General features: G+C 34.2%; 1 protein-coding gene across 1 annotated transcript in view; it reads right to left on the reverse strand.

Moving 5' to 3' along the window:
• The window catches only part of LOC125164868 (odontogenic ameloblast-associated protein-like), a 34,199-nt gene that overhangs the window by 9,141 nt on the left and 7,205 nt on the right, over nt 1-17,853 (reverse strand). Inside the window, exons 9-11 of the mRNA XM_047857607.1 lie at nt 17,447-17,593; nt 13,960-14,076; nt 11,181-11,224 (exon numbers count right to left, since the gene is read on the reverse strand). Of these exons, the coding sequence (XP_047713563.1) occupies nt 11,181-11,224; nt 13,960-14,076; nt 17,447-17,593 (308 nt within the window). The remainder of the gene's footprint in view (nt 1-11,180; nt 11,225-13,959; nt 14,077-17,446; nt 17,594-17,853) is intronic.

Genomic DNA, 17,853 nt, shown 5'->3' on the forward strand with positions numbered 1-17,853 from the left:
GTAAATGTTATACATTAAACTAGAAGTGACCTTAGTTGTTGTAGACTCTGGGTCTGGAGTTCTCTCTTGCCCAGCAAGAGAGTGGATGCTGGATTGAAGTGTGACAGAGGCTAATGTCTAGGAGGAGACAAGAGCCCCGAGTAAGGGTCCTTGCTCTGTTTTTATTAGGATCAGAAGGCTTACAACATGATGAGAGTGCACAAAGAGACAATGAAACCATGAACATTAACTCCTGGGCATGGGGGAAAAGGGGTTTTGAAGATATGTGGTGTTAGGGGTTTGGGTCAATACCAAACAAAATTCTGGTGCTGGGTAGAAGGTTGTTTACAGCAGACATGAGGCTCCACCTCTGTTTACCTGAGCTGGCCTAGGGAACAAGAAAGACAGAGCATGTACCTCAGGGTCAACAAGGCACCTTTCTTTTGCTAAATAGACCCGCTTGGGCAACTTGGCCTGGTTTACCTGTTTTTGTCCTTCCTTCCAGTGAAAGCAGCTTTTTGCTATTGTATTAAATTGGAGGGGGCTTCCGCCCTGAATACCTAATCTTGTTTACCTAATCTTGGATGTTTTTCATCCTGAGGTATCCTATTCCTATACCTTTGTCTTATACTGGGTGCTTTTGCCCTGTTTACCTAATCTTATTTACCTAATCTTGTTTACCCAAACTTGGGTGTGTTAATCCTATGGCTTTCTAATTCTTTATGCCTTGTTTACCCATTGGTGCAAGCTCAGAGAATTCCTAAATTTATTCCCCACACTTAGTGACTGTGGATTCCTGCAAAAGAATTCAAGTCCTATATGTCCAGGTTGTAGAATCTGAGTGGTTGTCAATTCCACAATCTCCCTGGCACACCTAACTTCCATTTGTTAGGTGGTCATAGATTTCTCATGCCTGGAGTCAGCACCAGCAAGTGCCAGAGTCATGGGCAGACAGCCCCATGACCACCATACTATTCCCTAGAATGGGCTTGGCTTACCATGGCACTAATTATGTGCTTAAAAAATAGTTATTGAGTGAACAAACTAGGCTCATCAGAAGTTGCTTTGTATATTTTTTGGTGTTCTTTATCAGTCATACCATAGCTCAAAACCAAAAGGCCAATAACTGAGAAGCTCCATTTATTAACTGTCCCCATACTCACAAGGCATGGTTTTATCAGAATATTTTGAGTTTTATACCAAATTCTATTGATAGTTTGATATTTTGCACATGGCTCAAAGTATGGAAATTACCATACATATATATTTCAAAAAGTGTTTGTAGCCCATTCCAGAAACTTCCCTTTCTTTCTAGAAGATATGTAACTTATTTTCTCAAAATCAAACTAATATTGGTTAAATACAAAATATAAAGATTAATGACCTCCTTCTATGTACTATATTTTCTAAAATGTTTGAATAGAACCTAAATATTTTGATACAGATCATGACTTATGGTGCTGCTACCCTGTGTGTGTTACACAGAGCTCTGTAGATACTGCCTATGGTTCCTCCTAAATAGACGTTTTCCCCTGATGCATGTTCTTCATGCAGAGATTAAGAAAGTGGCCTGTAGTCTCATGAATCCAGGATCTGAATCATGACTCTCCACTTACTCAACTTGGATAAGTCTCTTTGCCTTTTATAACCACCCATTTATTCAGCATTAAAGGAAAAATAACATTTCCTGTTTGCCTCCTGGCTTTAACAATTTAAATAAAGCTGATGTTTTCTATATGGCAGTGGATTGAAATCAAATTTTGAACTTGAACTGCTAGTCTCCTTCAGGTATGTATCTGATCTCCATAGTACTCTAGAATTTCAAGTTTCCCCCCTTGATTTTTATGTCTGAATTATTAAATTATAAGAAGCTTTTTGTATTTAATAGAGATTAGAGTTATACTAAGTCCTACAGGATCTAGTATACTTACAAAATGTTCTATTAGTTTACATTATTTAAGGTAAAAAATGCTTATGTGCTAGAAGCTGATGAATGCTTTACATGAAATATATTATATTCACAATAGCCCTATGGGATAAGCTATGTAATTTATGTCTATTTTTACAGATAAGGAAAATGCAGCTTGGATAGCTTTGGATTTCAGAAAAAGAAAAAGAAAACAAAAAGAAAGGTACCTGAGATCACAAATCTAGTAAACTGTGTAACTGGAATGAATGCAAGATTTTTTCCTAACCGTAATACACGTAACATGAAAAGAATTAGGGAAAAATCCACATGGTGAATTACAAGGGGGCTATAGAGATTTCAAATAGTTGTATAATCTGTTATTTTAAAAACTTTTTATATCAGAAGAGGTTACATTGCAACCCCTTTTGGACATAAGGCTACAATCTATAACAAAGATAGTCTTCTAATTTTGTATATATTAATATATTAAATTAAATATTAACATTAAAATAATTTAAAATTAAAATAGTTACTATATATTCAAAAAGATAATACTTTTTTTGATTTGGGCAAGGAAAGTTTTAGATTAGTCACAAAAATATTTTTATAATAATTGGACATCTTAGAAGGCAAATATTAAAAGCTGTTTTTAAGATATGTCAAACAGAATTGTTAATGGAAATTGATATTCAAAGTGTATTGGTGACATTTTTGTGTCTTATTATTTGAGATAATTGGTAAACAATGCTGCTCAGCTGTTAGCCCTTGCCATTTAAGTTATGAAACTATCAATGGAGATTCAGGTTGTATTAAAACTTGGTTATAGTCATTAATTTATGAGTTTATTAATCATTTATTGTGCTGTAACTAGAAGTCAGGTACTGTGGAAGTCACTCTATAGTACTCAGTAGCAAAGACACTGTTCATGCCTTACTAGAGCTTACAGCCTGTTAGACAAAATACAAGTAACAATTGAATTTATAAGTGAAACGACTACTTATGGGTACTGTAGAAATACAAAACAGACACCCTAGTATAATATAAGGGATCCATGAGAAAATATACCAGAAAATGTAAAGACCTAAGAAGTGATATAATATTAGTCAAATGAAGAGAAGGGGTAATGTTCCAGGCAGAGGGAACAGTGTGAAATTTCAGGTATCAGGGGTTCATGGCATATTTTATGAAATGTAAAGGAGTTTACTTTGGTTGGAATGTAATGATCAAGGGGTTTATAACTGATGTATTAGTGGACCAAGTAATATGAACCATTGAAGCCAATTAAAAGAATTTGGTGTTTAAGCAGAGACCAATGGGAAGGTGTTGCATGGTTTTAAGCATGGCGGTAACATGATCAAGGTTCCATTTTTGGATGATCACTCTCTTTGAGGGGGAACAAATATGGAGGTGGTAATATATTAATCCTCATAAGAGATGAGTATTGCCTTCAGGAGGGTAGAGACAGTAAAGATAAAGATATTCCAAAGGTATTTATGAGAGAAAATCTTCAGAATATAGCTTTCCACCTTCTGTTAGTGACAGAAAAGTTTATATTGAAATAAACCTCCTGCCAGCAACAATTATATAAACTCTGGACATAATATAAAAAACAATGTTTGGAAAGCATTGGTGAATGACCAAAAGCAGGCAGAAACTTAAGGAAATTAGGCTCTTGCAAGAAAGATTAAATCTGCATTTATAGAATTTTTCCCTTTTAAACACTCTTCATCTGCAGGATGTGGGGGTGGCGGCATCCTCAGTAAGGAAATCACAGTCTTTGAGATATCAGAGGAAGGAGTTTGGGGATGCCAGAGTGGGGAAGTCCCATAATGGAGGGAATGTCTGAGGTGGAAGCCTCAAAATATGTGTATAAAGTGTTCCCAAATTCTTGGGTAACCACTAAAATATGCCTGTGCAAAGCAAGATTTCAAGGATCCCAGGGAAAAACAATACCTGGAAAGTTGAAGAGGGGATTAGAGATTTCAGCAGCTTCCTATTGCTGTGGAGACTGAGTTAGGAATTAGAGTTCCATCAACTCTGAGGAGCTTGATAAATATAAATTTTCTATTCAAGTACCAGAAGGTGAACCCTTGTGGTACTGGAACCCTTCTGGCCATGTTAACAGGGCTCAGTTTTGCTCTGGTACTGAGGATAAAAGTGAAATGAATATATGAATAAGTTAAAAAAAAAAGGCTCATAAGACCAGTGTGATCCTCCACTATATTAACTATTTGAGCACAAAATACAACATTCTTCAGAGGAAGGTAACAGAATGCAGAGTCCCTATGATATAAATCATTTACAAAGACAGCATGCAAAAAAAAATTACTAAATATGCAAAAAAATCCGAAGTGTATCAGTCAAGATTTTCCAGAGAAATAGAACCATAATATCCATTTTCTGTTACTACAGTTGATAATCAACAGGGATTTGATCTGCATGGGTCCATTTAAATGTGGATTTTTTTTATAGTAAAGTGCTATAAATGTATTTTCTCTTCCTTACAGTATTCTTAATAACATTTTCTTTTCTGTCATTTACTTTATTGTAAGAATAAAACTATAATACATATAACACAACATATGCCTTATGTTATCAGTAAAGCTTCTGGTCAACAGTGGGCTACTAAATAGTTAAGTTTTGGGGAAACCAAAGTTATATATAGGTTTCTGACTATGTGGGAGGTTGGCACCCCAACCCTCATGATGTTCAAGGGCCAACTATATATCTATGTCTGTATATCTTTATTGAGGTTTATTATGAGGTATTGGTTCATGTGATATGGAGGCTGAGAAGTCCCACAGTCTGCCATCTGTAAGCTGGAGACCCAGGATTGCTGGTGGTATAATTCAGCTTCAGTCCAGAGGTCTGAGAACCAGGAGAATCTATCATAGAAGTCCAATTCAAGAATCAGAGAAAATGAAATTAGATGCCCCAGCTCAAGGGATAAGTCAGAAAAAAGGGGCAAATTCCTCCTTCCATCTTTTGTTTTATTCAGGCCCTTAGTGACTTGGATGTCACCTACCTACATTGGGCAAGGCAATCTACTGCACTGAGTCCACCAATTTAAATGCTAATCTCACCCAAAAACACCTTCACAGACACATGCAGAAATAATGTTTAATTTGAGTGCTCTGTGGCATTTCAAAATGACGCATAAATTACCCACTCTACAAGAAAATGTTACCCACACTCAGAAGTAAAATCAATCAATAAAAACAGACCCACAGACAGTCGAGGAATTGAAATAAACTGATTGGGATTTAAACATAGCTAGGATTAGGGGTACCTGGGTGGCTTAGTCGAGCATCTGACTCTTGATATCAGCTCAGGTCTTAATCCTAAGGTAGAGTTCAGGCCCTGCACTGGTTTCTGCACTAGGCGTAAAAATAACTAGGATTAAACATGTTAGAGAATTTATAGGAATATGATTAAAATATTGACTGAAAAGTTTGATAATTTTTGGAAAGATAAGAAAGTTGTTAAAAAATCAAATAGTAATCCAAGAACTTCAAAATTTAAAAACTTGAATTAAAATTCATTGCATGGTATTAACAGCAGAAGCAGATTGGCTATAATCGAAGAAAGGACTAATGAATTTGAAAGTCAGTAGAAATTTTCCAAACTGAACAACTGAGAAAACTAAAATTAGCAAAGGCTCAATGCTCTGGGGAATAATATTAAGCAATCTAATATGTATGTTATTGAAGTTCTAGAATGAGAGAAGAGAGAAAATGGAACAGAAAAATGGTCAAAGAAATATTGAGAAGATTTTTCCAAATTTGATAAAAAACCAACACACCAATCTAGGAAACTCAGTGCACAGCAAGTTAGATTAATACAAAGATAACTAGGGGCGCCTGGGTGGCGCAGTCGGTTAAGCATCCGACTTCAGCCAGGTCACGATCTCGCGGTCCGTGAGTTCGAGCCCCGCATCGGGCTCTGGGCTGATGGCTCAGAGCCTGGAGCCTGTTTCCCATTCTGTGTCTCCCTCTCTCTCTGCCCCTCACCCGTTCATGCTCTGTCTCTCTCTGTCCCAAAAATAAATAAACGTTGAAAAAAAAAAAAAAGATAACTACATTTAAGTCTGTTACAGTCAACCACTAATACCAAAGATACAGAGAGAGTCTGTTAAGCAGCTTAAGGAAAGAGAGATACATTGCATGTAGGGAAATGTCACCATTAATGATAGCTGATTTTTCACCTGAACCAATGGGAACTAAAAGATAAAGTAACAATGTCTTTAGAGTGTGAAAAGGAAAAAAAAATATCAGCTTAGAATTCTACATCCAGAAAAGATAATCTATAACAATGTAGACATAATAAAGGAATTTTGAGGTTTAAGTGAAATTATACCAGATGAAAATTCACACCTATAGGAAAGAAGTAAGGAAGAGCACTGAAACTGCTAACTGTGTAAGTAAATTCTTAAAGGATTTTAAGAATTAATATTGGGGCACCTGGGTGGTCAGTTGGTTAAGCATCTGACTTTGGCTCAGGTCATCATCTCACTGTTCTTGAGTTCGAGCTCTGCATCGGGCTCTGTGCTCTCAGCGCAGAGCCCATTATGGATTTTCCATCTCTCTCTCTCTGCCCTTACCCTGATCGTCCTCTCTCTCTCTCAAAAAAATTAAAAGAACATTAAAAAAAGAATTAATAGACAAATGTGGAAGTAAAATATGTGAAAGTATTAGCACAAAGGACAATAGTATATAATATGGTATTATACAATTGTAATATAATTTTGTTACAGGAAAAGAGGTAGGATATTAATTTTACATGGCCCATGACAAATTAAGGATGTGTAAAATAATCCTCAGAGAAAACACTAAGTGATATAAATTTATTAGCTAAAAAGCCAATAATGGAGATAGAAAGGAAAAATAGTAATACAGGTTTAATCCAAAACAGGGAGGGGAAACAAAGCACACAGGAGAGAACAGAAAACAAGTGAGTAGACTTAAACCCAATCATATCAACAAATACACAAAATTTGAATGGACTAAATATTCCAATTAAAAGACAAATTTTGAGGCTGGTTAAATAAAGTAAGAACCAACTAACTATATGACATTTATAAGACACATTCTTTAAATATAAAGACAAAGTTGAAAGTAAAGGAATGGTAAAAGATATATCATGTAAATACTGAGCATAAGCTTGTATGTCTTCATTAATATTAGGCAAAGTGAGAGTCAAAACATGGTGTATTATTGGAGATAATTAGGGTCATGTCAAAATTAAAAGATATCTCCTTAAGAAAATATGAGTCCCAGATGTGTATGCACCTAAAATCAGAGCTTCAAAATATATGAAATAAAAATTGACAGAAGTAGGGAAGAATAAACAAATCAGCACTTGCACTTGAAGAGTTTCACATCTGTTTTAACTCTTTTCCTATATTCAAAATATAGGAAATTTAAATGAAATAACCAAATTGATCTAATGAATGTTTGTAGAAGATGGGACCCAGCAACTGCAATATAAGCATTATTTTTAAGTGCACAGAAAATATTCACCAAGACAGACTATAGTATTGTTACTAGTAAAATAAATTGCAGAGGAGTAAAATGATATAAAATGTTCTGGCAGAATGGGACAGCTGTCAGATATGTCTGACGTTCTGTTCTGAGAAGCAGTGGGTCAGGGACCGCTTACACCTAAGATGACTAAGGAACTTCCAGAGGTGGGTGTCCAAGCTTAAGGCAGCCCCACTGAACAACCAAGACTGTCAGCTGTACCCAACCCAGTCTCAGAAGCAGCAAGGACCTCTGGTGGTTTCCAGCCAGAACTGAGCAGGCATTCTTAGCTGAGACACTAAGAGATGGTTAAAACAGTATTGGGACATCCAGGTAGCTGATTTCCAAGAGAAAAACTGGGTTAGAACTGATGCAATCATGGTCAGGAATGAAGAAATAAAGAATGGGGTGTTTGGAGGTCACTTAATTATTTGGAATGTGTTAAGAGAAATAGTTTTCCTTAAAAATTTCACATGATAAACACATTGCAGAAAATTTTGAAAAAGTAAAAGCACAGTACCTTGATATTCTTACCTTGACACTTTGTCTGTGTTACTTTGCCATCATTATTATGTGTGATTTGAGGGTAGTTTTATTCACAGTTAATTTATGTTGAGTTTCAAATTAATATTATATGAACATACTTCATTATACATGGCTACTAAATACCCTGTTAATGAATGTTTTGTAGTTCCCTTTTGTGAGAAGACTTCTTTTTTTGTTGTTTTGTTTTTTTTTCTGGTAGTTTGGTAATGCTTCAGTAAATTGCTGTGTATAACAGATAGGATATTTTTCTTATATATGCTTGTGTGCAATAAATTGAATCAAGGAATATAAACTTAATTTTATAAATTCCCTGTTGCTTTGAGAAAATGGAATGCTCATTACAATACACTTTTACCTACACTGTTTTAATTATGTATCATTTGTGCCTACTGAGTTATAAATACACATCATATTCATTATCAAATAAGATGTGAGATACTTTCCCATACTTATTTACTAATTATTCCTTTTTTGTTTTGTCTTTTTCTCCCTTTTTTGTTTTCAACAATGGATTTGAATAAGCTGACAATATAATAAAAAATATTATCCATGAAAAAGAATATATTTTCTGATTTCAATGTGCTGAATTAAATTTAATAATAATAACATATGTTGAAATACTCAACCATTTAGATATATATCAATTCATTTCTCAATAATGCATGAGTTAAAAAAGAAAGCAATGATTAGAATTTTATATCTTTAAAATGTTTACATAAGAATAGTGTGGAGGTTCCTCAAAAGATTAAAAATAGACCTACCCTATGACCCAGCAATAGCACTGCTAGGAATTTACCCAAGGGATACAGGAGTGCTGATGCATAGGGGCACTTGTACCCCAATGTTTATAGCAGCACTCTCAACAATAGCCAAATTATGGAAAGAGCCTAAATGTCCATCAACTGATGAATGGATATTTATATAAACAATGGAATACTACGTGGCAATGAGAAAGAATGAAATATGGCCCTTTGTAGCAATGTGGATGGAACTGGAGAGTATTATGTTAAGTGAAATAAGTCATACAGAGAAAGACAGACACCATATGTTTTCACTCTTATGTGGATCCTGAGAAACTTAACAGAAGTCTGTGAGGGAGAGGAAGAAAAAAAAAAGAGGTTAGAGTGGGAGAGAGCCAAAGCATAAGAGACTCTTAAAAACTGAGAACAAACTGAGAGTTGATGGGGGGGTGGGAGGGAGGGGAGGGTGGGTGATGGGTATTGAGGAGGGCACCTGTTGGGATGAGCATTGGGCATTGTATGGAAACCAATTTGACAATAAATTTCATATTAAAGTAAAATAAAATAAAATGTTTATATAAGAATAAAAGAAATGTTTAGTATCAGTGATCTAAGCTAGAGGTTGGCAAATTCTAGCCTGAGAGTCAAATCTAGACCATGCTTATTTTTGTAAATAAAGTTTAATTGGAACACAACTATACCCATTCATTGACATAACGTCTAAAACCAATGTAAGAAGAAACAAAAATTGAGACAACCTATATTTAATAAAGTATAATTAAAATATTCTCCCCAAGAAAGCTCTGGGCCCAAGTGACTTTACTGGTGAGTGCTACCAAACATTTAAAGAAGAAATAATATTAGTAGCACACAGACTCACTTAGGAAGATCAGAGCATTTCTCAACTCATGTTATAAAACCAGAAAAACCCCAATATAAAAACTGCCAAGGATATTATAAGAAAAGAAAATCGCCGACTAATAGCATTCATGAACACAGATGTTAAAATCATTCATATAATATTAATGAATCAAACCCAGTGATGAGTGGAAAAAGCCCTCGTAAAGGCCTGAGAAAAAAAGGGAAAACATTTTAGATTTCTTTCTAAAGCAGCATGGCTGTATATAAACTTTGTTTAAACCAAAAGCCCGATTTATGTCCCACCAAGCATACATTTTGCACACCTGTTTCGTAAATAAGCAGCCTAAAGGAAAACCATCTTGTCTTTAAGATATTGATCCATGTTCCTGCTCCTTGCATTTCTTGAAGTTAAATACTTATTATTCTTACCTATATGTTAATCTATAATCTTTTGAACTTCTACAAGATGTAAGAAAGTATATAGCCCTGTAAAAACTGTTCATTCTCTGAGCACTTTCTTCCCTATGAATAGCATGTTTCCTGGGTAGCTGTCCTAACTTAGGCTCAGATAAAGCTCTCTTACTTTAGGATTCTAAAGGTTTATGCATTTTGTGTTGATATCAGCAATATTTAAAAAAGATAATGCATTACAACAAATTGGCATTTATTTTTTTAAGCGTGGAAGTTGATTCAACATTAAAAAATTAAACAATGTAATTCACTACATAACCAAATCAAAGGGAAAATTCATATTATTATTTCAGTGAACACAGAGAAGTCACATGACAGAAGTCAGCTAAAGATTCATTAAAAAAAATTCTCACCAATCTAGAAATAAATGGGATTTTCACAATCTGATAAAGGTAATTTGTGGGAAGTGCACAGATGACATCATACTTAGTTGTGAAATAATAAATGCTTTCTTCCTAAAAAAGGGACAGTGGAAACATGCCCATTTTTATTCCTTCTAATCACCATTACAGTGGATACCCTAGTCAGTTTAACAGGGTAAGAAAATGAATTACAAACATATAAATTGAATAGAAACAAGTGAAATTATTTTTATTTCCAGTAAATATTATTTTTTAGGTAGAAATGATATGGAATCCCCAAGTACCTATTAAAACTAATAAATATATTTAGTGAGATCTTATCATACAAGTACAATGTATAAAAATCAACTGTATTTCTATATACTAAAAATGGAAAGTGAAATTTAAAAACGTAAAATACTTAGAAACAAATTTAACAAATTTTGCAAGACCTCTACATTGAAAGCCACAATATACTTAAGAGATAAACTTAAAAAGGGGTCCCGGGTGGTTCAGTCAGGTAAGCATCTGACTCTTGATTTCTGCTCCGGTCACGATCTCACGGTTCATGAGTTCAAGCCCTGCATTGGGCTCTTTGCTGACAGTGCAGAGTCCGTTTGGGATTCTTTCTCTCTCCCTCCCTTTCTTCCCCTCTCATGTTCTCTCTCACTCTCTCTCTCAAAATAAATAAATAAACTTAAAAAAAGATACAAACTAAAAAAGACCTAAGTAAATATATATCATGTTCATGAATTGAAACACTAAATATTGTTAAGATATCAAGTCTTTACTAATTGATCTAGAAGTTAAGTACCATCCCATTAAAACTTGAGGAGAGTAGAAATTGGCAAACTGATTCTAAAATTTATACAGAAATGCAAAAGATATAAAGTTATAGTAACCAAGACCATGTGGTATTGATGCAAAAGCAGAAAAACACTTAAATGGAATAGATTATAATCCAAAGACAGATGCAGATAAAGGCAACTGATTTTCAATAAAGATTCCAAGGCAACTCAATCAGAAAATGATAGTCTTTTAAACAAATGATGCTAGTGTAACATAAACTAGGTATCTGTGTGGAAAAAAATTTTTCTTGCCCTATCTTCAGACTGTACATAAAAATTAATAGCTATAGAACTAAATAATGTAAAAGCTAAATCATTAAAAAAATCTTTAAGAAAACATAGGAACATATATTCATTACTTTGGAGTAGGTGAAGATTTTTTTAATAGGACACAAGAGGTACTAATCTTCCAAAAAATGACAAATCGAACTACATCAAAATAAAAAAATGTATATTTAAGAAACTCCATTAAGAAATGAAAAGAACAAGATACACAATGGGAAAAGTATTCAAAATACATTTATTTGACCCATAATTTATTAAAAACTCTTACAATTCAATCATAAATGACAGAAGATTTGATTATAGGTTTTGGAAATGAAGATACATAAATGTCCAGTAAGCATAGAAAAACTGTATTAGTCATCAGGCAAACACAAATTAAAACCATGAGATGCTGCTTTATGCTTGTTAGAATAGGTAATGTTAAAAAGACAATTTTGAACTATTTCATATATTTGACTAGCTATACACTAAACTATTTAATAGATTAGGCTGAGATATAGGTGTAGGAGTCAGTGGTTATTTATAAATGCTTTCTAAAGTCAAAAAAATAATCACAACAATGTCCATGCAGCAATTTTTGAGAAAGAGAAGGGGATGGAGGTCAAACTTTTGAAGGTTAACCTTTGAAGGGAGAGCAACTCATGAAATTGGTTAAAACACACACACACACACACACACACACACACACACACACACAAATGATGATTGTAAATGTTGGCCAGAGGTAGAGGAACTGGAATTCTGATACATTGCTGATCAGACTATAAAATGGTACAGCCACATTGGAAACTACTTATCAGTTACTTATAACATACACTTACCCTATGATTTTGCTCTCCTTCTTGGTATTTACCAAAGAGAAAGAAAATGTATGTTCATGATAGAATTTGTGTAAGAACATTCATAGCAGCTTTATTTGTAATAGTAATTGGAAACAACCCAATGTTCTTCAGTAGGAGAATGAATAAAGAACCTGCTACATTCATACAATGTAATACACAGCTGAAGCAATAACATGGATGAATGACAAAAGCATTATATTGAGTAAAGGTTTCAGATACAAAAGAATATCTAGTATATGATTCAATTTATATACAGTTCCAGAATAGGCAAATATAGATAGATAGATAGATAGAAAGAAAACAAATTTTAAAGTAGTAGCCTAGCATGAGAGTGGGAGACTAGATTGACTGGAAAGAGCAGGAAGGACTTTCTAGGGGTGATAGAAATGTTCTGTGTCTTGATAGGGGTGGTGGCTACAAGGTACATACATTTATGTATGTACATATTAATATATGTGTCTGTCTGGGAATAAAACTCATCAAACCCACATACTTAAAATCTATGCATTTAAAAGTGATACTAGACTATGATGATAGATTGGATATGGGTTATGGGTATAACGTTGAAAGTGAGGTCATGTATGAATTCTTTATTTCAGTCTTGAACTAATGCTGCTGTAGTACATTTAGATAGGAAGCAACCAGTGGAAAAAGGAGAAAGTTGGTAGGGAAAGTTTTGATGAACATTGGAAACCATTCTCTATGAATTCATGGTATGATATGTGCTAAAAAAAAAAAGACCTCAAGACTGTAAAAATGTTTCTCTTAATTTAATAGAAGTGTGATGTCCCCTCCCCCCCCCCAAATATTTAAAGCAAGCAAGAAAACAAACAAACAAACAAAAAAGACCATTGTGAATTATAAAATCTAAGCAGAACTGATTTTGGACAAATTATTCTGTGTAGAATTTTTCTGTTCAAATCAGTACAAAGTGAATTGGTTGAGCTGCTTTCTCTGCTTCACTTTTTTTTCACTGGCCTGGGATAGGGAGATTGGGATAGTAGGGTTTAAACAAACAAACAAGCAAGCAAGCAAACAAAGTATAGTTTTTTGCTTGTATTCTGGTGATATTTCCATTAACTATAACTTCTTCTTTGATAACAAAAAGGTATAGTTTAAAGCTCTTTTATGCAGTACTTTGAAAATGTAGAATATTTTATTGATAGCAAGTCTATTATTCACATTCTCAAACATAGTTGTTGCTCATGAATACCTTAACATGACTTAACATCTTCTTGAAACAGATTGGATACTGAACAGTCACAGATTAGGGAATTTATTTTTTAAGTTAAGTCACTAAATTGGATCTGTTAAAGCTATCCAGAGTAATAAGGTGCTGTTAATATTTCCTAGAATAAATAAATAATTTCAGCATACTTAGCTTAATGTTAACGTCTTTATAAAAACATTCTCAGAGTAACTTAATGTTTAACATTGTATGATTTTATTTATGCAATACTTATCCATTGTATGCTTCCGTCTGTTAATATTGTATTTATGTAATCCTCATATTTTTCACAATATTTATTACTGCAATCCCTGATTTGCAAATTCTTGACTTGATTTTCGTTTGATGCTTAGAGTTTTGCCATTTTCCCTGAATTCTGCTTCTCCTCACCGTGCCCTTGAACACAGTAGCTATGCTATGCTTATCTCTCCTCTTTAGTCTCTGACCATCTCCTTTCTCCTCCTCCTTAATGAGAAGTTGAATGTGTGCTATGTTCCATAATGTTTTCTAAATAAACAGCATGAATTACCTCATGTAATTTTTTCAGTGACCTTGTGAATTCTTGGAATTTGGGGACACAATGTTCCTAAGTGCTGAATACTGCTTTTATCAGACATCTGGATGTGTGAATCTCTAGGTCATGTCCAACATCAAGAGGTCAGTCAATTACCTAGAATTACATTCATTCAATTCACTAATTTAGGGGAAAAGGATGAAATATAAGAGGAAAGTAGAGTAAGTGATTATTGGGTTGCTCTTCCATAGGTAAGAAGCAGTTTCCAGAGTTATAATGATACTAAATTCTGGAAAAGGTATGATTCTGGGAATTTTTATCAGGTTTAAAGCCTAGGATACTAATCAAATTTGTTTGAAACCACCTAACACATAATAATCATTCATTCATTCACTCATTTATACATTCAAATTTCTTTCTGTGTGCATATACTCACACACATCAACACACACCTACATACAAATATGTAAAGCATATTAAGTGTCAGTTCTCCTGTTTTCTCAGAATTTCAGCTGAAGCTCCAAAGCTGAGAAAATAAGTAAGAAGTCCTCCCATAATCACAGGTGAAAGGGGGAAAATTAACATTTTCTGAGTACAGTAAAACCTTGGATTGTGAGTAACTTGTTCTTCAAGTATTCTGCAAGACTATAAAACATTTCTAATAAATTTTGACTTGATAAACGAGTAATGTCTTGCAATACTAGTAGCACGTGACAGCTAACCTCACATGGTCACAACTGAGCCAATGGTTCTTGAAATTCGCTTTGATATACAAATGCTTTGGATTATAAGCATGTTTCTGGAACGAATTATGCACACCAACCAAAGTTTTACAACGTATTTTGTATGGCCAGCTATCTTAATTATGTTATTTCATGTACTTCCTTCAGAAGTTCTGAAAGATAAGTATTGTTATCTATGTTTTACACCTGAGAAAACAAATTTCAGATTAAGTGACTTGCCAAAGGCTCAAAACTACATTGAGAGCCAGATCTGATGAAATCCAAAATCTGTGTTCTAGTTTTTACAGGATGCTGCCTCCTCAAAGCCGCCATACGTCTTCCTAGGGACCTACCCTTTTAGGTGATGACATCCACCTCTCTATGTAGCTGTGTCTTACTGGGAGCGTGCACTTCATGATATCTGCCACTAAATAATTCTGATTCTAAGCGGAAGTGCATCAGGAGTCTAGCTGAATGGGCCTGGGGGTAATAATGAGATGATATGTCAAAGATAGGTACACACTTTAGGTCGTGAGTCACAATCACCACACTCACAAATCCAATGACAGTGTATCTTTATTCTCATTTTCCAGAGCTATTCTTTATCAATTCAATCAATGATCTAGTTGATTCAGTGATACTAGCTTCATTCTCATTTTTGTGACTTTCTAGATTATGCGATGATAGGATATTTGAAAAGAAATATAATTTTGTAAAGACGGGACTTATGAAATGATTGTATTATTTTCTATGACTTACTTAAAGAGTGCAATGCTATTTGTAAGTAAAAAGAAATTCAAGAGAAGAGTATTTCATGTATTTCAAAGAACTGGTATTAGCATTGAGAAAGCAAATAGCCTAAAGTGATATCCGAGGCACCGCCACTTCTTTTTCTCTGAAAAATAAGATAGGAGTATATTTTAATACCAGAGTGCTGATGCATAGGGGCACTTGTACCCCAATGTTTACAGCAGCACTTTCAACAATAGCCATATTATGGAAAGAGCCTAAATGTCCATCAACTGATGAATGGATAAAGAAGATGTGGTTAATATTACAATGGGATACTACTTGGCAATGAGAAAGAATGAAATCATGCCATTTGCAGCACAATGGATGGAACTAGAGGGTATTATGCTAAGTGAAATAAGTCCATCAGAGGAAGAGAGATACCATATATTTTTACTCATATGTGGATCTTGAGAAACTTTAACAGAAGACCATGGGGGAGGGAAAGGGGAAAAAAGTTACACAGAGGGATGGAGGCAAACCATAAGAGACTCTTAAATACTGAGAACAAACTAAGGATTGATGGGGAGTGGGGGAGAGGGGAAAATGGGTGATGGGCATTGAGGAGCATACCTGTTGGGATGAGCACTGGGTGTTGTATGGAAACCAATTTGACAATAAATTATATAAAAAAGGAGTATATTTTAATACCAATAGACTGTTTTATGTAATATTTTCTAGATATTTTCCAAAATGCTTAACAAATAGTTAGAAAACTTAACCTCTGGCACTGTTGTCACCTAGAGTAAAGGTCACACTATACTGAAATCCTTTAGTATTTCTGATTAAATAACTTGAATTGAGTTTCATTGTACAAAATGTCACATTATAAAAGTGACTTTTCTAAAGATGTGCTAAACTATTCAATTCTGGTTGGATTTTTGTAGATTTTTTTCCAACTGAAGAATGCTGAGTATTCATTTTCATAGAAGGAGGAATCAGAAAAGACTCTTAGCAGGGAGGAGATTTGAAAAAAACCTTTGGCTTTTACTTTTCCCTTGAGGCCAGATTGTTTGCTTTTTACTGTCTGCTCTTTACTTCTTGGTGCCATTCCAGCTTGCCCTTCTATCAAACACCAATGAGCCTTGGCCAACCAAGCCCATTAGGACAGGTAATTAATTAAGGTTATATTTGATAGAAAAGTCATGGAATTTTTAATTTCCATGTGATTGTGCATTTTTTTTTAACCCTTGGAGACTTTATTTCATTCCAAGCCAACACAGATGTATTGGCAAAGTTACTTCTACCTTGCAAAGCAAAGTGATGATTTAGGAGAACTGATTCTATATTGTGTTTGTAGAATGTCTTTTACACATTTACTACCTATGTTTTCAGAGTTAATACCAAACATATGGCATAGGCATACATGATTCTCAAAAATTTATTTTTATTTTAAAAAACATTGCTAAAGTCCCCCAAATTATTAGCTTTGTAGGACTGTCTAAACACTAACTTCCCCCCTTTTGATAAGACCTCTTCATTAGTTCCCCTGACAGTTTTTTGTTTCTCTTTTAATTTAGGGTATGTCATGGTATTTAATGCATGCCTCTTGGCAAATACTTACCAAAAACTCTGAACGATTAGGACACCATCTTATGGTTCCTTTTGGTAATCAGTATTGGCCTAGTGAGAAAAGGACATTCACAAGAAGTTCTTATTAAATAAAAATTAAATTGTATTCTAATTAATTGATTATGAATAATCAATTATTGGCCTCCCTATTCAAGGTAAAGACCACATAATTTACTATATCATTACCTCTCTCATTATTTCCATGACTAAGTCCTATACACATTAACTTTATATTTTTTATTAGATAATAATTTCTTACATAAAATGGATCTTTGTTTACCTTCTTTTCCATCACCTGGGGGGTAATAGTTGGGTCTATAGCAGGAGCAAAATAATTTGTAGTGCTGGGTTTTTGTGAAGTAGAAGGAATGAAAAGTCCTCTGTTGGCATGCTTAAAGTTTATCATTTCTTTTTGTGCTCCTGCTGGCTATGAAGAATTAGAAAGAAAACTAAGTGGTTACCAGTTCAAGTATGAGGTCAAAATTGGGAAGAATATAAAGCAATAGGATTGAGATGCAAGGCAAAGAATTTTCTTGAGAAGTAAATGACTTCATTGGTTTCCTAGGTTATAATCTATCATAGAAAGACTATAAATAAATACCAGCAAACATGGATGTCTCTTGATACCTGATTTTAAATGAGTGTACCTAGGAGTGTATCTTATATAGCGTAGTAAATATTTGGTAA

Source organism: Prionailurus viverrinus, chromosome B1 (assembly GCF_022837055.1).
Source record: "Prionailurus viverrinus isolate Anna chromosome B1, UM_Priviv_1.0, whole genome shotgun sequence".
Classification (NCBI taxonomy): Eukaryota; Metazoa; Chordata; class Mammalia; order Carnivora; family Felidae; genus Prionailurus; species Prionailurus viverrinus.